This window comes from Leuciscus leuciscus (genome assembly GCF_965113295.1).
Source record: "Leuciscus leuciscus genome assembly, chromosome: 9".
NCBI classification, from domain to species: Eukaryota; Metazoa; Chordata; class Actinopteri; order Cypriniformes; family Leuciscidae; genus Leuciscus; species Leuciscus leuciscus.
Window position 1 is genome coordinate 12,374,988 of NC_138733.1, and position 23,290 is coordinate 12,398,277.

Below are 23,290 nucleotides of genomic sequence, written 5' to 3' on the forward strand. Positions count from 1 at the left end.
ACGTTTCCTCAACAAAAATTAAAATTTAAGTTTGCCCTGATGTATCTTTAAACATACCAAGTAATGCCTGTAATCATTTATTCAGGAAAAAAACTGTACAAAATGTGCACCGCCGTGCTTAAAAAGTTTGAGATCGCGCTCGTAACGTGACGTCAACCTGGCTCGCGTCATAAATAAAGAGTGAAAGTAAATGTGTTTAGACTCAGAGTTGATCTTTCGCCATTTAAACGGTCGAAATCGGTTCTTTACAACACGGAGTATCGAAGTGTTTAATGAGAACCTTTTAAATGAATTTACCTGTGGCTGCTTGATAGAAAAGGAAGATTTGTGAATCTGTATGCGTAATTAAAAGTTGATCAAGGTGAGTGCTCAGGTCTCGAGAGACGCTTTACGGGTAACTTCCATTCATATTTCCCTGAAGGAAGTATTAGTTCTTTGTATGAATTTGATATTTTTTAAATTTTAAGCACGTTAATGTGGTTTCATAGCTGTTCCTTGTTGCCTGTGGATTATTTTATCATTTGTCTTATTATGACTAACATTGTCTATTTGAGTGTTTTTTTTTTTTTTTTTCAGAATCCATCCAGAATTCATCCAGAGTGTTGGAGATCAGACTTTGTTGAAGCTGTTCAACTTCATCATGGATGACACACAAACATCCAGAGATGAACATTTTTCTCCAGGATACAGGTACTTTGAATAAACACTAAATCACCTTTAGAAGATGGCAAGAAGATGCCAAGAAGATGATTTTGTTAGATTAAAACTGAAAACTTTATTTAAAAAATAAGATCAGCCTCCCATAAAGAGCTTTTTGATGATGAAATACTTTAAGACCTTGTATTAAATGATTATTATTATAAAGGATTACATCTGTTCTGTAATAGTTCAGTTCATCGGAAGAGATCAGAACCAGAGCCCAGCTGTGTGTCTAGGAGGAGTATTGAGTCTATGGGTCATCCAGTAGATTTTAAGAGTGGAGATACACAGACTGATCTCAGGTATAACATTTCTATAAAAATAAATTATATGGCTTTTTATATTCTGAATAGTATCAGATATTTTAACATATAGGCTATAATATTGCTCACACAGAGAGACACATCTGTGAAGGCACTCAGTTCTATAAAAAAAGAAAAAAAAAGTAATAACTGTAAATTTAATGATCATTAAGGTCTTGTTTTAATAATTTAAAAAAATGAATATGTACTTTGTTAAATATGGTCTTTTAAATTATTAACTTTAATCTCTCTCTGTTATAGTTCAGTTCATCAGCAGAGATCAGAACCAGAGCCCAGCTGTGTGTCTATGAGGAGTGATGAGTCTATGGGTCGTATAATAGAGTTTAAGAGTGGAGATGCACAGACTGATCTCAGGTATAACATTTCTAGAAAACATATGATTAACATTTTTATTTTATGGTGTTTTGGTATTATATTCTTTCTCTGTTTTTTTTGTTTTTTTAAATCTTATATTCTGCCCACACAGAAGGACACATCTAAATGTACAGTTTTTGTATACATATTGTAAATAAAAAAAATTGTCACAAGGATGAAGATGAAGGAGAGTAAAAAAAAAAGAAAAAAAAGGGTTCTTTAATGAAAACAAATGCAGGTAATCCACAACAACGAAGAGAGTTTAACATTTACACACAACCAACAAACAGAGTGAAGGTGAGACACTTAGGGCGCTTTCACACTGGCAGTTTAGTGCGGACCGGGGCACGGTTCGCATGAAAAATCGCTAATGTGAACGCTGTCATCGGACCCGGGTGCGCACTAGAGTACCGAACCCGAGACTACCTGGAGGAGGTGGTCTGAGCTCGGTTGCTCCCGAACCGTGGCGCGGTTCGCGTTAATGTGCAAGCAACACGGACTCGGGTGCGCGCTTGTTCAGGAAGTATAGTATCCCGCGCATGCGTATCACTGTTGATATCATTGTTTCCTCACACACGACAACCATGAGTGGCAGGGGAACGTTGTGAAACACGGCGTCCCCTGGATATGTGCTGAATTACACCATGTAATGAACATAAACGTAGTTGTCTCTCACTATGTTGCGCATAATAGCACCAAAAAAACAGACAAATTACAGCTATGCTCAGTCGAGTTGTATTCTCCATGCGTTTTCCGTGTGCCTTTGCGATGACGTAAGATCACTGCAAACGCACCTGGGTTCGATACAACTAATTGAGTGTGAAACCAGACCAACGCTGCGGCGGGCGCCGGGAACTAGCGCACTCGGGTTCGGACCGCAGCAAACGAACCCAGTGGAAAAACGCCCTTAAATACACAGTGATAATGAGGAGATGAGGAGATGCCTCATTTCTCCGTGGTTGCAGGTGGTGAAATAGGCTCTGTGTACGGCTGTGTTCTGGACCAGGGGTAGACACTCTCCAGACCATGGCATCCCTCCAGTTTAATCCAGAGGTGTCTGGGAGGTCTATGGGATGGTGGTAGTTCACCCCGATCCAGAACAAAGACTTTAGGGTCTCGTCATTAAAGGGGCTGGTGATGGCAAGACGACAGAAGTGAACATAAAAAAAAACGTTGCTCTCCTGAGCCACAGCAGTTAACATGGCTGCATATTCCATTATTGGTCAGTTGTTCTGTCACAAGACAAAGAAGATGAAGGTAGACGGGATCAGGGGCGTCAGACTGGGGGTAAAACCAGTACTGATTACCAGGGCCCCTAGGGGAGAGAGGGCCCTTGAAAAGTCTGGAATATATTTTATTTGGAACATGGGGGCCCATCAGGACTGCCTATACATAGGGCCAGGGATCTTGTGCTACGCCCCTGGACGGGATCCAATACAAAGTGACTTTAATAATATAACAAACAGAAGATTTAACCCAAACAACAACCGACAAACACAGAGTGAACTTAAATACACAGTGATAATGAGGAGATGACGAACAGGTGTGATGAAGTGATGAGTGTCCATGACAACTGATGAGTGGCAGGAAAATAAAACAAAGGCACATATGATGAATGAAAACAATGAAAGTGAAACTAAAGATGAATAAGTCCAGATAACTGTGACAGAATAAAGTGCTCTTTAAAGTGTTTCAAGGATATATGAATGTGATTTAAAAATAAAAATACAGCAATTCAAATGTTTCAGTTTAATCTTACTTGTTATAGTTAAATTCATCAGAAGAGATCAGAACCAGAGCCCAGCTGTGTGTCTATGAGGAGTGACACGTCTATGGATCAGCCATTAGATTTTAAGAGTGGAGATACACAGACTGACCTCAGGTATAACATATATATATATATATATATATATATATATATATATATATATATATATATATATAATTTGAAGATATCATACAGAATAAAAAAAGACTTTGTGCTTATTAAATCATGTAATAATGTGGTATTTTAATTTTACAGCCTTGAAGTCCTCAACAGGTTTAGATCTAATCTGATGAAGAAGTTTGAGTGTCTGTATGAGGGAACAGCAAAGCAGGGAAACCCAACACTCCTGAATGAGATCTACACAGAGCTCTACATCACAGAGAGTGAGAGTGGAGAGATCAGTAATGAACATGAGCTGAGACAGATTGAGACACAATCTAGGCGAGCAACAACAGAAGACACACCGATCAAATGCAATGACATCTTTAAACCTTTACCTGGACAAGACAAACCCATCAGAACTGTGCTGACAAAGGGAGTCGCTGGCATTGGAAAAACAGTCTCTGTGCAGAAGTTCATCCTGGACTGGGCTGAAGAGAAAGAGAATCAGGACGTCCAGCTCATATTTCCACTTCCTTTCAGAGAGATCAATTTGATGAAGGACAAAACACTCAGTCTTTCAGATCTTCTTCATGTCTTTTTCCCTGAAACAAAAGAAATTGAAATATCCAGTGACAAATGTAAAGTGTTGTTCATCTTCGATGGTCTGGACGAGTGTCGTCTGTCTCTGGATTTTCAGAGCGATGTGAGGTTGTGTGATGTAAGTGAATCAGCCTCAGTGGACGTGCTGCTGACGAACCTCATTGTGGGGAATCTGCTTCCCTCTGCTCTCATCTGGATCACCTCCAGACCAGCAGCAGCCGATCTCGTCCCCTCTGAGTGTGTCCATCGAGTGACAGAGGTACGAGGCTTCAATGATCCACAGAAGGAGGAATACTTCAGGAAGAGAGTCAGTGATCAGAGTCTGGCCAATACAATCATCACACACCTGAAGTCATCAAGGAGCCTCTACATCATGTGCCACATCCCAGTGTTCTGCTGGATCTCAGCCACTGTTCTGGAGAAGATGTTGAGCGAAGCAGAGAGTGGAGAGATTCCCAAGACTCTCACTCAGATGTACACACACTTCCTGATCCTTCAGACCAACATCAAACATGAGAAGGACTATGAGAAGAACGTGACGGATGAAGACATGATCCTCAAACTGGGGAAACTGGCTTTTCAGCAGCTTGTGAAAGGCAATGTGATCTTCTATGAGGAAGACCTGAGAGAGTGTGGCATTGATGTGACAGAAGCATCAGTGTACTCAGGATTGTGCACTCAGATCTTCAGAGAGGAGTTTGGCTGGTTTCAGGGGAAAGTCTTCTGCTTTGTTCATCTGAGCGTTCAGGAACATCTAGCAGCTCTATATGTGCATCTCTCCTGTACAAACAACAACATAAATGTGTTTGACCAAATCACCAAAAAGAATTTGCGGCCTAAGGTCAAGGACTGGTATAGACACAATTCATCAGAACATGTTTCATTATCTGCGCTGCATCAGAGAGCAGTGGATGATGCTCTACAAAGTAAAAATGGACATCTGGACCTTTTCCTGCGGTTCCTTCTGGGTCTGTCAGTGAAGTCTCATCAGATTCTCCTACAAGGACTAATGAAACAGACAAGCAGCAGCTCTGACAGCAATGAGGAGACAGTTGAGTACATCAAGAAGATGATCAAGACCATTGACTCTCCAGAGAAATCCTTCAATCTGTTCCACTGTCTGAATGAACTGGGTGATCATTCACTAGTGGAGGAAATACAACAAAATCTGAAACCTGGAAGAATAAAGGAAGCCAAACTCTCTTCATCTCAGTGGTCAGCTGTAGTTTTTGTGCTGTTGACATCAGAGAAGAAGCTGGATGAGTTTGATATTAATACATTTGTTAAAAGAAACAATGAAACCAAAAAACTAGAGGTTTTTCTGAAGCTGCTTCCTGTGATCAAAGAATCCAGATCAGTTCAGTAAGTATCAATAAGAACAATCACTTCACTGTTAAAACATTTTAAAAAATCATAAATCTTAAGTTCTGCATATGTTGTACAGTGTTTAGTGGTCCATATTTGCATGTGCTTTCTACACAGTGGTTTATCAGTTAAAGGGGTGGTTGATTATGATTTCCCTTTTTTAACTTTAGTTAGTGTGTAATCTTGATGTTTGAGCATAAACAACATCTTCCAAGTCACGATGCTCAAAGTTCAAAGCAAAGGGAGATATTTTCTTTTAACACAACATTCCTCCCGGGTTAGTGACATCACTAACCCTAAAATTTACATAAACCCCGCCCCGGTAACGCGATTTATAGATTATCATGACATAATATGCTAATCAATGATGAGAAAATAGTAAACTCCACATCAGCTACATAAGTTTAAACATAAACAAAAAAGTTTTTGAAATTTTCAGGACACAAGCTGTTGTAGCTCCACCCCCCATGCTGGGAGTAGCTGCTAATTTGCATTTAAAGGGATAGACTAAGGCCCAATTCCAATTCTATTTTATACCCCTTCGCCTACCCCTAACCCTTGCCCCTTGAAACAGAGTGTCAAGGCGTAGGGGTGAAAATATTCCCCTAAGCAGTCCCTCCAGAAAAACGCGATTATGCGATCGCATGATTCCATGCATAATCAGCCAAAGTCCGCATATTTATGCGGGGGACGCATTTTTTTAAATACGCCGCACTTTCGCCGCATAAATTGCAGATTTCCGCGTGCAAAATATGCGGGCTTGCATGATTTCATAATCCCCGCATTTTCGTTGCAAAAAGTCACATATATCTTAGCAGAAAGTTGACAAATGTTGCGTTTACTTCACACAAGCGCAGCCATTTCCCCTGTTGCCATGGGAACGTTATGAAGTGACGTATTTACGCGACATCATTGAAAAGCTGCAAAGTTGTGCAAACCCCGCGATAGGCCTATTTCACAAAAATCCGGTCGTATATATCTTACGCCGCAGGCCGTGCTTTGCAGGTTTTCATGGAACAACTGGGGAGAAGTTATCACGTCAGACACAGAAGGCAAAAAGACGTGTCTGTGGTGTGAATGAGTAAGCAGATGTTGAAAATGGTGTTGATGCTGGTTCGGGAGTGATGCCCTGACAAAACATGTTTATATTGCACTTGATTGTTATCTGATTTGCACGTCATGCACTTTTATTAATTATTATTAACTGTTGGCAAATTAAAATTGTTTGTAGAAGTTGTTTTCTGTAACTTTCTTAAAAATGAGTGAACACGGAGCAGTTTTTTCCGTGAGCGGGACTGGAAAACCCGGAGTGGATCAGGAGCGGAGTGATAACAGAACGCTTAGAGTGGAGAGAGGAACATGCTTTTGCTCCACTCCAGGCTTTGATCACATCCCCCTAAGCAGGGTGAATAGCTTACACCTCTTCTTTCTCATTCAAACTAAAATGAAGACATTTATTACACTATTAATGTAATTGGTGTTGGGGGAATCACTTTTTTTTCTCTTTTTCATCAAACCGCAGTTTTTGCAAGTTTCCGCAATTTTTGCAAGTTCCCGCAATTTCATCGCATAAAATTGCATTTTATCCCGCATATTCCATCGCATTTTTTAAGAAAACGTGCCGCATAATCAAGGATTTTTGCCCGCAACAATCACAAAAAAACTCCGCGTTTTTCTGGGGGGACTGCCTAAGAAATGGGACACCACTACTACACCGTTACATGTCATTATACATCGTCGCTAGCGCCTACGTCACAGGAGATGCGCCAATGTTTATCACAAACTTCCAAGATGCCGTCGTCAGCTGTAGTCTTGTGTGAGTTACAGCTATTTTTTGTATTTTTCTTCTGAAGTTTGCAGAAAACAACGGAGATGACGATATCTTCGACGCCTAAAAGCTGCATTCACACCAAACGCGAATAGAGCGTCTGGCGCGAGTGATTTCAATGTTAAGACGCGTTTACGCGCGTCTGGAGGTCTTGCGGCGCGAATGAGGCGTTTAGTGCGGCGCAGTGGACGCGAATTCGCCTCATTCGCGCGTCCACTTCGCTTCAAACTTTTGCTTTTTAAACGCGTCATATTGTTAACGAACTTTAACGATTTTTTTGCAACCGTTTCTTTGAAGAACATGACCGTAAATATGAACACAAGATTGAATGTGACAAAGAAAATGATTATTGGCAGTCATGTTGCCTCTGTAGCCGGTGTATGCAGGTACATTTCTCATACCCCTTTGTTTGAAGTGTGGTCCCGAAAAATCTTCGTTTCAAGGGCTATCTGGCCCTTCCCATTACCCCTACCCCTCCAACCAAAAGAGAATTGAGACAACCCTACCCCTTCACGGGAACGCGCAAAACGAAGGGGTAGGGGCAAGGGGTGAATTGGGATTGAGCCTAAGGCTCACCCTTAAAAAGTGACGATTTTAACATGCTATATAAAAATATCTGTGGGGTATTTTGAACTAAAACTTCACATACACACTCTGGGGACATCAGAGACTTATTTTACATCTTGTGAAAAGAGCGTTATACCAGCCCTTTAATAAAATATTTATGCAAATAAAGTAACTGACCACTGACATTGTGCAACAAATAAATATTATTAATATTTATACGTTTAGACATCAGTCCAATGATCCATCAAACATGTGGATTTTGTGCTTTAAGTTCGTACTTCCTCTTTAATAATGGATTCAATACTAAACTTATCTGTTCTGAACTGAGAGAGTGAAGAGTGTGTCATTGTTCTCTACAGGTTGAGTTATTGTGGCGTCACAGATGAAGGTTGTGCTGCTCTGGCTTCAGCTCTGAGATCAAACCCCGAATACCTGAGAGAACTCAATCTGTCATGGAATAAACTAGGAAATTCGGGAGTCACGCTGCTCTCTGCTATACTAAAGGATCCTCACTGTAAACTTGAGAAATTAGAGTAAGATCATATTTGACTCTCACACATGAATCACAATGTAAAGTATATTTGAAGTGCTCAGCCTCTTTCTGCTGCTGTGAGTTCAGCTGATTGATCTGTAAATGATTGAACACATGAGCTGATCCTCAGTAACATGATACTGCAGGACTGAGAGTCACACTGAAGTACACACTTTCACATCACAATCAACATTTCAATCTTTAAACAGGCTTGACCTCAACACAGTAAGAACTGTGAAATGAAGAACATGATTGATTCATTCCTACTGGTCATCAAGTTCATCTTTCTGACTCTTTCGGGCAATCAATAGATTATACTTTTTAATTGCGATTAATCTCATACAGTATATATCAGGAAATTAAGCATACATCATTTATCTTAACACGTTTATTTTGTCATAATTTGCTATATCCAGCAAAGTAAACTATCAGATTGTAGAACGATTCTCACAAAACTGTATTTTCTTCAAGCTTTTTTAAAAACAAATTTAGGTGTTTTTCCAAAAAAGGACACTTAGAGACTCCAAAAGAACACCAAATAACCAAATGATATAAGGAGTCCATATAATTCATTAGTGAATGGATAGCAAAAAACAAACAAAACAAAAAAAACACCCTTTAACAACCTTTAACATTTTCTTGGTTACTGATTTGGGATGTGATGGTGATTTTTTTTCTCGCTTTTCCATCTCGCTTTTAAGCAGAGCAAGCGTTTTTAGTTCATTCCTATGGAAGTTGAGCTTAAAGCTCAATTAGGGCTTAACCTCCATAGGAATGAATTGAAAAAGCTCGCTCTCAACTTCCATAGGAATGAATTGAAAACGTTCGCTTTGCGCCAGTGGACACACACTGCTATGAATGCCCGGATTTTCGAATTAGCAGCAATTTTCGAATGACAAATACAACAACAAAACAGCACAATGACCAACTCGCTTATATTAAACATTGAACTTTTATTATCAAAACAAATAAGACGGCTTACTTAAAAAATTAATAAGCACGGCATACACCAAGCTGATAAATGAAATCTGACTCTTGCTGCTGATCTGTGCTGCGATTGTCTTTCAGCTAACGCTGAATTGAGTTTTCAATTGTAGTATCTGTTCTCTAACTGAACTAAATTATTTTTATTACTATAAAAAAACAAAATGAATGTGGGGGGCGGTGCTGCAGTGGGCAAGGTGATGGAACACCGGTAACACAGACAACACCAACTATCACAGCAAGCCTATTACTGATTATCTCCTTGTTTGTTTCTATGATAACGTATAATTATCACCTGTCAGTCATTATGTTTGTCTTGTATTGAAACCCCCTGCTTTGTTCAGTCCCCTCCCTTGTCGGTTCTCGTTTCAATTAATTTTGTTTGCGTCTTTGCCTACGTTTTCCTGGATATCTCCTGCGTGTTTATTTCTTGGAATAAGAACTTTGGTTGTTAGCTCTATCGCCATGCATATCTGTAAAAAGACTATTAAGAATAGTCGATGCATATCTGTAAAAAGACTTTGGGCCCTATTTTAACGATCTGAAACGCAAGTATCAAGCGCGAAACGCAAGTAACTTTGTGGGCGGGTCTTGGGCTTTTATACTTGCTATTATACCGGCGGGATAAATGACTTGTGCCCGACGCAAATCTAAAATGGGATGGTCTGAAGTAGCTTCATTATTCATAGGTGTGGTTTGGGCGTAACGTGAAATAAACCAATCAGAGCGACATCTCACATTCCCTTTAAGAGCAGACGCGCTTTTTCCATTGCGGATTGCTATTGTAACGGCGGATTTGCCAGGGGCGCGCTCCAGGAGCGGTTCACAGCCGAGGAGAGCAACGCTCTCGTCGCGGCCGTAAAACACAGAGAAGTGACATTGGGGATTGGAGAAACCCACCCAAATTAACTTCGGTTAAACAGACGTATGATAATGTGGGTAAATGTGTAAGCTAGATGTATGCTTTTATAATAAATTGTCTATCTATCTATCTATCTATTGTAATAATGTATGATTTGCAAAAATGAAAACTGCTACTTGATTCTTTAGAGAATCAAAGTGTATGCGCGTTGTGCACACGCTACATTGATTATGGCCAAACATGCACCCTTAAAATAGCATATGAATGACATGCGCAACGCGCCACTGACTTTAAACTAGTTTTTTTTCGGTCAGTGGTGGAATTGTTTTCTAAACCTGCAAAATAGCATGAGGGAACGTTTGAGCCGGAACACGCCTCCTCTTTGCGCTGAACCACCCCAGGGAGCGCAAGTGTATTTCCTAGTTTACTGACGTGCGTATGTGGAGGGAAAAGTCAGCTGTGCGCGGGTGCAAAATAGGAATGATACATGCGTCGGTGTACAAAGTCAGTTGCGCTGGGTGCAAAATAGGGCCCTTTAAGTTTGTACTTTTTCTTTGAAGGATTCACTACTAAACTGATATGATCTTATCTGAATAGTGTGTTATTGTTCTCTACAGGTTGAGGAATTGTGATTTTACAGATGAAGGTTGTGCTTCTCTGGCTTCAGCTCTGATATCAAACCCCTCACACTTGAGAGAACTGGATCTGTCTTGGAATAAACTAGGAGAATCAGTGAAGCTTCTCTGTGCTGCACTTGGAGATCCACACTGCAAACTGGAGAAACTGGAGTAAGTTATTCTCTCATCAACAGTCATACATGTAATGTGTGTCCTTTAATGAAAATTTTAGATTTTAGATTTTAAAAACAAATGTTCAGTAAGCATACTAAATCTCAGCACAAATGACTCTGATGACTGAAGATGAAGTTCATTTCATTCATCTCCATCACATCACATGACCTGCTGCTCCTGTATTTGACCCACAAAACATTTACTGGAGCTTCAGTTGCTTCTGGTAATTTGATAAATATTGAACTTTTAGATGAACATTAATGTGTAAAATAGTGAGTTAGAGTCTTTGTGACTTACTGCAGAGGATTAATATCAGAGGTTTAGAGTTCAATAGGCAAGAGTCTAAAGGCCCTATCTTACACCTGGCGCAATGCAGGGCCTAGCGTGACACAAGTGTTTTTTGCTAGTTTCAGTCCGATGCAGTTATCATTTTCACGTCTTGCGCCATGTTGTTTAAATAGCAAATGCATTTGTGCGCCCATGGGCGTGCTGGTCTGAAAACAAGGTGTGTTCTGGCGCATTGTTGGCACGTTGCTATTTTGAGGCAACAGAACTAGACTGCGCCATTGACCAACTCAAACCTGGTTTAAAGTCATTGGCACAATTTTTTTTTTTTGTTATTTAACCCTCTGAGGTCTGAGGGGTTTTTGGGGTCCTTGAGATGTTCTGACATGCCCTGACATTTGTGCTTTTTTCAGTTGCTTATAAACATATTAATGGCAAAGGTATAATTACACTCTATTTAGCACAAACAGGGCTACCATAATATGTGAGCAACATGCATGTACATGTTTGTATTTTTGAGAGAATAATGTTTATGCATGGTTATTGAAAAAACTAAAAACTAAAGTTTCTGAAATAAGGCCACAAAACACATACTAAATACGTGTCAATAAGACTTTTGACTAATTGATGTCTTTGCCTAGAATTTTTTCTTCAAAATGATGTGAAAATCATCCTGCCCTTATCATTCACATAACACAATACATTGATTTAAATCTTGTAAAACACTTTTTGTTTGTAAAGGCAATATGCGCAAGGGGCGTCAACCATTCAACAGCATCATGCATATTTAGTGATTCACACCTGAGGAGACAATGGGGCCCGCATACTTAATGAGCCATTCATTCAGGTGTGTCACCTATAGCCACAAGAAAGAATGCAAGAGCAATATATATACAGTGTATATATATATATATTAGTGGTGGGCCGTTATCGGCGTTAACGTGCTGCGTTAACGCGAGACTCTTATCGCGCGATAAAAAAAATATCGCCGTTAATCTATTCTCCAAGTTGGGTTGGGAGATGGCTCTATACTACACAAGCTATGATGACGCAATCTACCCGCGGCCGCGAGGTACACCCGGCTGCAACGCATATTCGTCGTCATCTTAAGTAAACACGGCTGAAAGTGAAAGCTGGTGAAAAAGATCGGTGCAACATCCATTATTTGGACTTGGTTCGGGTTTAAGCCGTCAGACGAGCAGCAGCAAACTATATACAGAGTGTGTGGGGTAACAGTTCGGTAAGTTAACACACGACTAATCCGTTCGACCACCTCAAATTCAAAACGAAACACATGATATCACTGAATACCAGCGCGCGCGTATTATTCCCATTCCAATATATCTTAGTGGTGTAGCACATAATCTCGATTTTAAGAATCGTTGTTGTGTTTCTTTTTAACTGAAAAGACATCAGTTAGACAATATTCTAATTTTAAATTTGGGGTTTCATAAGCTCCAAGCCATAATAAACATTAGATCTACATTTTACATTTTACATTTTACATTTATTCATTTAGCTGACGCTTTTATCCAGAGCGACTTACAATTGCTATATATGTCAGAGGTCGCACGCCTCTGGAGCAACTAGGGGTTAAGTGTCTTGCTCAGGGACACATTGGTGTCTCACAGTGGATTCGAACCCGGGTCTCTCACACCAAAGGCATGTGTCTTATCCACTGCGCCACCACCACCCCTACTTAAGATCTACTTAAGTCTCTGCAGCTAGTGTACTTACATTTTATTTATCTGCAAAATTATGTTGTATACTTACAGTTTTGCACAATATATGTTCTCAAAACTACATACACCCTTTAAAAGAAATACATTTAGCAGTTGTTTAGCATGGGTCTGTGTAATCTGTTCTGAAATGGTTTTATTATAATATACTGTATATCGTTATCGCAAGAGGCTGCAATGTATATCACAATATAGATTTTAGGCCATATCGCCCATCCCTAATTGATAGCCTATAGTAGTTGATAATAACATAGGCCTGCCTAATGTTGCCTACGGACGGTAACAGTACAGTAGTAACCTTTTACAGTCTATGAGTAGAACAGCTTTCTCAAGCAGTTTGTGATGCATTTTGGAAACAGGAGATGAGCCCCTGGTCTAATGTGCCACCTGGCTTGAGAAACCCGTTCTCAAAGACTTACTTTTATAGTCATTATTTGGGTAGCACACATATTCTGAATGCCTTCGGCAGAATTCAAATGAGCCATTTTAATCTAGATTAATCTAGATTAATTTCAAAATTAATCTAGATTAATCTAGATTAAAAAAATTAATCTATGCCCACCTCTAATATATATATATATATATATATATATATATATTCTACCAAATTGGTTCACAGTTGGAAGCATGTCAATTTTTTTTTTTTTCACAAATTTTGCTTGCAAATTGTATAATATCCAAGGAAAACATGTCTATTAATTGTGCAGTTAATTCTCATACTGTATTTTCAGTTTTGGAATATGTATCCTCTCCCCAAATTTGTCAATAATAAAACACAATAAAAATTATTTAAAGAAAATGCTTATATTTACCTTTTAAAATTTGTTTACATCTACCTTGTAAATATATATTTTTTTATTAAAAAGGTTAGAATTACAACAACAATTGAAGTGTAATCTTTCTTTGTAAAAACTAAAGTATACATTTTATCATACATATTTCAAACTTCGAATATAGCCTACATTGACAAAACATACTATATTTAACATATTAGCAAAAATTGGCAAACAAAAGCTTATTTGAGGTGGCAGATATTTTACAGTAAAAATGTGTAATCTATCCAAAACTAATCAACGAAATGTTGTCTTTCATATGTCTGTAACATAGGTCTTTTGTTTTTATTATAAGGAATATAAATGTTAATTTGCAGTTTAATACGTTGCTTATACAAATACATTTTATTTCAACATATTTCAATCGATTTTACTCAGTATAGCTAAATAGTTTGCTAAAAGCAGATCATTTATTCACACACAGAAACGCAATTCAAATTTAAACCGTCTTTTTGCGAGTTGTGGTAAACAGCGCATCTCTGCGTTCATTCATTCACACAGAAACGCGATTTACTTGAGAATGAAAAAAAAAACTTACTACATTATTCCATCCGTTGCTCCTCGAAATACCAGCACTTCTGAGGTAAGTTTTCCATTATTATTATTCCTCACAGCGCTGCGAGACAGTGTAGACAACTACACTTATCTGAATAAACTTGATGTGTTTTCTCGAGCTGATATGTGGGCGTTCACAGTTTGTATGGGATCGTCTCAGTCATTTGCGTTTGAATAGCGCGCGCTCTCCGTGGGCGTGGCCGATTATAACGTAATGAGATGAGATGAGCTCGACTGGAATCGCTCTCTTTTAATACAGATTTCACAAGATTAGAATATTTGTTTTTTATATAAATTACTTCATTTAAAAGAAGAAAATTCAAGCTTCATGCCTGTGTGTCTGTATGCCTGTTTGACTGAGTATTCGCTCAGTTATTGTTCATTTTCGGACGCGTTTCAGAATGGACTTCACTGGCAGAGAGAAGGCAGAACTCGCTTCGTGTTTATTTTTCTTTATTTGGCAAAAAGCACAACACTTTGTTTTTATTGTGAGTATACACAAAAATAATACACATTTAACAGAATCGATTGATGTATGAAACTCCTATGGAAAATCAAAGTCAACAGAGTATTTATGAGTTTCTTTTACATTGACAGAAAAAAAGCGAGCTGGTATCGCCGGCGATACCGTAGACCTCAGGGGGTTAAAGAGCGCTTTAGTAATGTGCGCCTATAGGCGGGTCCACAACGCGTGTACACTCTGCTTATTAAACACACAGGGACGCACAGCAGGACACAAACATGCCAAATATTTAAAATAAAAGAATTACAATGTAAAAGATTATTATTGTGTACATAAAGATATGGTGGAATCCGGCTTGTCCCGAAGATGGTCTGCTTCCACACTTTTACCTCGCGCACGAGCAGTTCCGTTTGCGCCCTGGAGACGCGTTCGGTCTTTCCACTATCAAATTCCGCAACTGCCATTTAAAGGGAATGGGAGATGAGACTCTGATTGGTTTAATGTACGTAAATCCCAAAACACATCCATTACTCATTATGAGAATAGGGACAACCCTTTTAGACCATGCGCCTGGTGCGCCGACCATTTTTCCCGTCGTTAAACTAGCAAAAGTGGATTCAGACATGCCCTAAGTTAACTTGCGCCCTGCGCTTTAGACCATGCACTTAGATCGTTAAAATAGGGCCCTAAATGTGTTTAGTTTTAACTTTCTACTACAGTGATCAATGAATAAATCACTTTAGCTTTCAACATTTTCAGTGATAAAAGGAAAAACCCTCAAACTCTTTAAAGCAAGAAAGTTGTTTATTAAGTGACACTCTTAAATATATATAATCAACAAACTGGTCATGTATATTCTTGTCATGTATACTCTTGAACCAACCCCCTAGGGCCCCTCCCCCTCTAGCACATCATAAACTGTGCATTTTCTGGATGGGATTGCTGGTCCTTCAAAAAAAAAAAAAAAAAAATACGGGTGAACCTAGCGTTTCATCCAGGGCTCCAGCTGAGGATCAGATGTCGATCGCTGCATTGGAGAGAGGGCTGTTATTGGAAATAAGGGTGATGCTGAGCTTCCCACTGTAATGGTGTGTGCTTATGCTGACTCAGATTCAGGGCCCTATCTTGCACCCAGCGCAATTGACTTTGTACACCGACGCATGTATCATTCCTATTTTGCACCTGCGCAAAGCAGACTTTTCCCTCCACAAAAGCACGTCGGTTAACTAAGAAATACACTTGCGCTCCCAGGGGCGGTTCAGCGCAAAGAGGAGGCGTGTTCCGGCGCAAACGTTCCTTCTTGCTATTTTGCAGGTTTAGAAAACAATTGCGCCACTAACCAGGAAAAAATTGTTTAAAGTCAGTGGCGCGTTGCGCATGTTATTCATATGCTATTTTAAGGGCGCATGCTTGGCCATAATCAATGTAGCGTGTGCACAACGCGCACTTTGATTCTCTCATCTACACAGAAGCAGAAGTTTTAATTTTTGCAAATCATACATTATTACGATAGATAGATAGATAGATAGATAGATAGATAGATAGATAGATAGATAGATAGATAGATAGATAGATAGATAGATAGATAGACAAACAATTTATTATAAAAGCATACATCTAACTTACACATTTACCCAAATTATCATACGCCTGTTTAACCGAAGTTAATTTGGGTGGGTTTCTCCATCCCCAATGTCCCTGACGAGAACGTCGGTCTCCTCGGCTGTGAATCGCTCCTGGCGCGCGCCTGGCAAATCCGCCGTTATAATAGGAATCCGCTTTAGAACAAGCGCGCCTGCTCTTAAAGGGAATGTGAGATGTCGCTCTGATTGGTTTATTTCACGTTACGCCCAAACCACACCTATGAATAATGAAGCTACTTCAGACCAACCCCTTTTAGATTTGTGCCGGGCGCAAGAGGCATTTATCCCGCCGGGAAAATAGCAAAAGCGCCAGAGATCCGTCCACAAAGTTACTTGCGCTTTGCGCTTGACACTTGCGTTTCAGATCGTTAAAATAGGGCCCTCAGAGTTGACAGCCATGCTTTTCTGGGGTTTTTCCCGGATGTGTATTGGAAAACTTGGCAGTATGGAACTATATTGGTGCCAAAAATATGGAACTGCAAAAGTGTTAAAATCTGCATAAGTTTTCCTCTCTCACTACCCTCAATGGTGGGGTGGCTTTGCGCAGACCACCTCCACTCTGCATTTGAGGCCAAGGCACTCTTAATGCACAAGGGTAGTTCTGAGCCAGGGTTGAGCTACGCATGTTGATTGACTAACCGTGATCAAAGTCACTGTGCAGGCCCTCGGCCAGACGATGTCCACCTTGCTGGTCCAGAAGCAACCCTGGCTTACCTTGCAGAGGTGCAAGAAGTCATTAAAGTACGCTTTCTCGACACTTCCATCTCACAAGGTGGCCTTTTCGGCAACACTGTCAAGGACTGAGCCCAGCAGTTCTCCGCAGTCAGTAGCAGACTGAGAAGCTTCCCCTGATGTGCCATAAAGAATCCCTCAAGGGTCTAAGAATCCCTTAGTCTACCTGTAGCCTAGGGTGTCGCCCCCCCCAAAAAAAAAAACTAAAAAAAAAAACTAAAAAACAACCTCTGTCACAGCCTGGAAGGGAAAGGCTGTCTCCAAGCAGAGGTTGGCCCACTGGATAGTGGATGCCATCACCTTGGCTTACCAAGCACTGCCTGCTCAGGTTGCAAGCTCACTCCACGAGAGGCGTTGCATCCTCCTGAGCGCTGACACGTGGCACCTCGCTGACAGATATCTGTAGAGCTGCGGGCTGGATGACACCTAACTCGTTCGCTAGGTTTTATAGTCTACGTGTAGAGCTGGTCTCCTCCCGTGTTCTCACCCTAAACGGGTAGAAGCACTGAGAGGCCGGCTCTGTCGGCTTGCTGCGCCCCACTGTGCGCTGATATTGCTCCAGAGTGAAAAACCTGTTGAGGACGTGGCGGAGCGTCCGGCTCCAGGCCTTTATCTGTTGAATCCTTGAGAACCAGGTCTAGGTTGGGTGCCATATGTGCGACCCTGCAGGGATCCCATATGTGTATTCTTCCACAGATGCTCCTAAACAGAAAGCCTGTGTCTTTCCCTTGGGCTAAGTCACCCAGTATCTTGTATGCAGTACAACCTTCGGGTTAGTCCATATGTATATCTCCACATAACTCCTTCGGGGAAGAATGTGGCTTCCGCAGCATTCTCCTTCCTAACGGAAAGGGCACACTTTCCCAGTGTTATCCAATAGTCTCACTGTATGGGTTACCACGGAACAACACTGACAGATACTCTCTGTGTAAGCCCTCTCCTTTCGTCCTTCCAGGCAAGAAGGGGCAGGAGGCTTGCACCGGGCACTGGAAGGGGGCAGCAGCTGTGGCGCTTTGGTAGGGATTCCTATTCATCGGTCAGGACGTACGCCGAGAGTGACTGACTGATAGGGAACGTGAACGGAGACATATGTCCCGTCGTCACAACTCCCGTACCCTGCTGCACGGCCGGGTCACCTGCTCGGCTCCTCATGCAATGCACCTTCTGCTCATTATATACCCACTCTATGAGGCAGAGCAGCTGTTGTAAATCATTGCATGCCAATGTTCATTGGCTCGTTTAGTTACACTCGAAGTAGATTGGCTCCCTGGCAAGATTACAATTCGTCGGTCACGATGTATGTATCTGTTCCCTCCTTCAAGGAACTAGGGCTACAAAATGTAACCGAGACGTTTCCTGAGAAAAGCATTTTTTAAGAAAGGAAAGTTCAAGATTAAATACAAACACCAAAGACCATATCTATTGATTTCACTACATTTCTATTTAGTTTATAAACTGCCAGATAAACAATCATGACACAATTATGTTTGATCACAAGAGTTAATAAGTGAAATGAAATGATGAACGTGTTGGTCATTCGAAGCAAATGTCTTGCTGTAGGTGTTTATTAGTGGTGCAAGTGATTTTCTCCAAACTTGTCATACTGTATCTCCTCTCCTGCTCTGAGACCAGAGTGAACTACAAACTACAGACATTTGAACTACAATTTAAACTGTGCCATTGTTCTCTACAGGTTGAGGTGTTGTTGTGTCACAGATAAGGGTTGTGCTGCTCTGGCTTCAGCTCTGAAATCAAACCCCTCACACCTGAGAGGACTGAATCTGTCTGGGAATAACCTAGGACAATCAGGAGTGAAGTTGCTCTCAGTTCTAAGGGATGATCCACATTATAAACTGGAGAAACTGTACTATTGTGAGTATACACTATTGTGAGTTAACTTTTAAATTGACCCTGACCTCATCATATGTGTTTAATTGAATACAAGATCATAATTCAGCTACACTTTTGTCTCTGTACTTTAAACTGTTTTTAATAACAATTTAATTCTGTGATGGGAATGATCTATGAATATATGAATATTTTCATATCTTACAGTGTCTCTTTGTATAAGTGATTGAGAGGGAGTTGTTTATCATTTACTGTTATTAATGTATTAGCAGTTTTTTATTCATAACTCTTTCTGTAATATGAATATACTAATATCTCTGGCTATGTTCCCTTTCGAGGGAACTCGAACTGCATCGACTACGACACTTTGGGGAATGCCCTTAGCGTAACGCATCTGAAGTATGGATGAAACTAATCCAATCCTGATTGGTACTGCGTCATGACGTAGCATGTGACGGCATACACGGAAGCTACCAAGGGACGCCGGCACACAACAGAGTTATCTTTTTGCTCTTCAGCAAGCACTCTGTGTCAAACTCTCTGTCCTATTTGGTGTTGTTTGTCCCAAAAGAATTGTCCCAAATAAAGGTCTGCATTACAATATAGAATCTAGTGGCTCTGATCTCGCGTTTGCTGAGGCAGCACGTAGATTACGGGTCTACTCTGCAATAAAGATTCTGTGGCTGGGATCTCGCGTTGCCGAGGCAGCGCATATATTAAAGGTCTGCATTAAAATACAGAATCTATAGTGGCTCGGATCTCATGTTTGCCGAGGCAGAGCGTAGATTACGGGTCTACTCTGCAATAAAGATTCTGTGTGGGTGCGAGGCATGCACAGTCAGCTCCTGAGGGCGCTGGCTGTGTTCATTGAGAATCTCGACAGCCGTGCGTTTTCCGGTGTTTCAGCCTCGCGCCCATTGACTTTCTTCTCAAGAGATGAAAGCCAAATATATTGTTAATGACTCGAATCTCGCGTTTGCCGAGGCAGCGCATAGATTATGGGTCTGCAATAAAAGGGACACACGCGATCTGTGAAATAATACTGTTTGGGTGCGAGGCATTCACAGTCAGCTCCTGAGGGTGCTGGCAGTGTTCATTGAGAAATATCTCGGTGTGCGTATATCCGTGCGCTGTCGGATGTTTCAGCCTTGCAACTGTTGACTTTCTTCTCGAGGGATGAAAGCCAAATATATTGTAACGGCTCGAATCTCGCGTTTGCTGAGGCAGCGTTTAAATTACGAGACCGTATAAATAAATATTAAAACAGTATTGTCTGGTGATCATGGCTGCATTTGATTCTAAGAAATTAAAATGATGGAATATTATCTGACTTTAAGAAGTTAAATATTTTTATTCATCCTACTATTCAGACCGTGTTTCACTTATCCAGTGTTTATGGCTGCACTTAATTCTGAGGAATTAAAATGATGAGCAGGCAACGCACGCTGCTCTGTCTGCCCCACAGGCTTGCGGCCATGCAGTGTTCTGTCCGCACATCGAAAATCAAGACGAAAATAGCAGGGCTCTCCCCCCCGTTGAGGGACGAGCGAGAATCGCTCCTCCGCGGAGCCCTCAGGAAATCGATGTTTGTATCCAGCGTCGGGTGGGCCACATCTGGACACATCGGTTTTCATTGAATGCACGCTGCAGTGTCCGCCCCAAAGACTTGTGGCCAGGCAGTGTTCGCGTCCACACATCGGAAACTGCTTTCGACTATTCCCTGCTGGTCCTCCGCTTTAGGGTATCGCAAACGAAACCGAAAGAGGAAATCGATGTCTGTATCCCGCCGTTAAGTGCGCTTCGGGACACATCGGTTTCCAATGAACGCACGCTGCTCTGTCTGCCCCACAGGCTTGCGGCCAGGCAGTGCTCACGTCCGCACATCGAGAATCGTTTCGACCAAACCCTGCCGGAGAGCCGCTTCAGGGGATAGAGAACGAATCTCGACTAATACCCGAAATCTGCCTTCAATGACAATGATGAAGCAATGACGTACATCCAAGTGAATGAGACGGAGGAAAGTTAGCGAGGGAAAGGCATAAAAAATTTAAACACAGCCCAGATGTGATGTGACAGCAGTATTTTCTCATTCTCATATGTGACTGTCTTGTGTGTTTTATTGTAGGATTCTCTATATTTAGACGTCAGTCCAGTATCCTCAGGATCAGCTGATGGTGAATAAGGAGCCGCTACAGAGACTGAAGACACAGAGACACACAGCGATCACACTGACATGTGTGTGTGACTTCACACCAGTTTCTTGTTTTATAGATAAAGACTCATTAAAATGAGTGTTGGAAATAGCAGCTTTGAAATTTCCAATTTTATTTTAAAAATGTTGTTTTGTTTAAAATGTTTATATATATTGTTTAAAATTTGTTATATATTGTTTTTGTTTAAAATTTTGTTTAAAATGTGTTATATATTGTTTACAATTTAGATGGTGTAAAACTCAAAATACAAGGCAAACAATTAAAGCAAAGTGAAAAAAACAACAAAAAAAACAAGTCGTAATAAATTTATTGTGCAATACAGAAAGCTTTGGAAAAAGTGTTTACAAGTTTGACTTAAAGTCTGAGTCTACAGAAAATATCAATGTTGTAAATTTGTCTACCAGCAGAAGGCAACAAATATTATGCAAATAATTTCACTGAACATTTATTTCTGTGAAAAATAAATATATTTTATTTATCTATTTTTGTATATGGCCAGCTATTAAAGTTTCCACCTAAATCTTAACATTCTTTTACTGTTTTCTTTGTTCCTATTCCGGCACAATTAACTACTAATTGCTATATGTTGACACTTATTCCTCTTGATGGCAAGTATTTCTAAAGCGAACTACAAAAATCAGTGATATGTCAAACACTCTTGCTTAACTCCTCACTTCACTATATTCAAAGGAAAATAACTGCCTTCTGTCAAAGAAACAGGAATTCTGAAATGAAATTGAATATTTTGAATGCCCATTTCATTAGCATGGAAATTTGTCTTTTCCCCTTAGGACAATCTCAATAAGATCTGTATATGCCATTTCAAGCATGTCTTTAGTCACATCAAAACTACTTAATTTCCTCAAAATATAGTCTCTGCATAGACTTCTTATAGATCCATCCATATTTAGAGTTAAGTTCAAATGATTATCCAGAAACAATCCAACAGCTTGGCTGTGAGAGGTTCTGCAAGAAGAGCATGATTATAAGACTCTAAAAAACAGATGTACTGTATCATTTGTTCACAAATCTTATAATACACTAGAAGAGTGTTTTAGTACATCAGTGGGCATTGTATTAAACCATTTGTGAACGAAGTCCCGGATAATACAGTGGAATAAAGGAAAGATGTTAACACGTTAACAAGATTACTCTTAATGATACATTATTGTCTCCGATGGGTAAACACAACTTGTTACAAGGTCAGTGCTGTTATTGTGGAGTGATGGAAACAGATAAACACATTATTATGACAGGTGTTTGTTTTTGTCATCTGAAAGATTGAAGCCTGATTTTGGGAATATTGGAAGTGTCATTTGCTGCTTTTAATGTAGTATGCTTTTATTCTTGGTTTTAAATATTTTAAAACAAAGCAGGAGGAATGTTTATTTAGTTTTCTAGTAGGTCGAGTGAAAATGTGCATGAAACTGCTTGATTTGATGAATCAAGCGGAATTTATTTGATGTAGTGATTGTTTTCAAACAGTTTTTTTTTATCTTTTCAAAGCAAAGATAAAACATTATTTTTTTAAAATCCTGTTTAAAATTAATTGATTTTTGAAACTATCTGGACTTACTTTCTAATGTAGAAAATAAAACATTTTGTAATTTGTTGACTGCGTAGAATTAATTAAGTTGACATGTTTTTTGTGGGTTTTCTTCGAAAAAGGTTATAAAATTAATCTCAAACAAATCACTACTTCATACATATTGTTACAGATATAAATAACTGTACATTTCACTGTTGTTATAAACACTCATTAATCAAAAATTCTGATCCTGATCCATCAAACATTGATTTGTGCTTTTAATTTGTACTTTCTCTTTAATAATGGATTCACTGCTAAACTGATTTGATCTGAACTGAGTGAAGAGTGTGTCATTGTTCTCTACAGGTTGTGTGATTGTGGCGTCACAGATTAAGGTTTTGCTGCTCTGACTTCAGCTCTGAGATCAAACCCCGAACACCTGAGAGTACTGAGTCTGATTGAGAATAAAATAGGAGATTCAGGAGTGAAGCTGCTCTCTTATATGAAGGATGATCCACATCACAAACTGAAGGAACTATGCTATTGTGAGTAGTTTTATTTATTTAAAGTATTTAAATTTAAATCTTAATCAGTAAGAGAGAGTAATATGTAAATGATAATAATATGTTTTAGTATATGATAATAAATCATTTATTATCAGTAATATGTAACTGGA

The 23,290-nt window shown here is 39.9% G+C and overlaps 1 protein-coding gene across 2 annotated transcripts; it reads left to right on the forward strand.

Moving 5' to 3' along the window:
- Positions 1–2: 2 nt before the first annotated feature.
- LOC309507069 (NACHT, LRR and PYD domains-containing protein 3-like) lies at positions 3–22,721 on the forward strand. Of its 2 annotated transcripts, XM_082181162.1 has the most exons (10): positions 3–361; positions 577–690; positions 888–1,001; positions 1,263–1,376; positions 3,145–3,258; positions 3,400–5,208; positions 7,966–8,139; positions 10,602–10,772; positions 18,719–18,897; positions 20,999–22,721. In XM_082181162.1, coding segments are annotated over exons 5-10 (2,403 nt in total). In that variant the 5' UTR covers positions 3–361; positions 577–690; positions 888–1,001; positions 1,263–1,376; positions 3,145–3,190; the 3' UTR covers positions 21,001–22,721. The 2 variants fall into 2 exon arrangements, with proteins under 2 accessions (XP_082037288.1, XP_082037289.1); XM_082181163.1 differs by lacking the exon at positions 888–1,001.
- Positions 22,722–23,290: the final 569 nt, after the last annotated feature.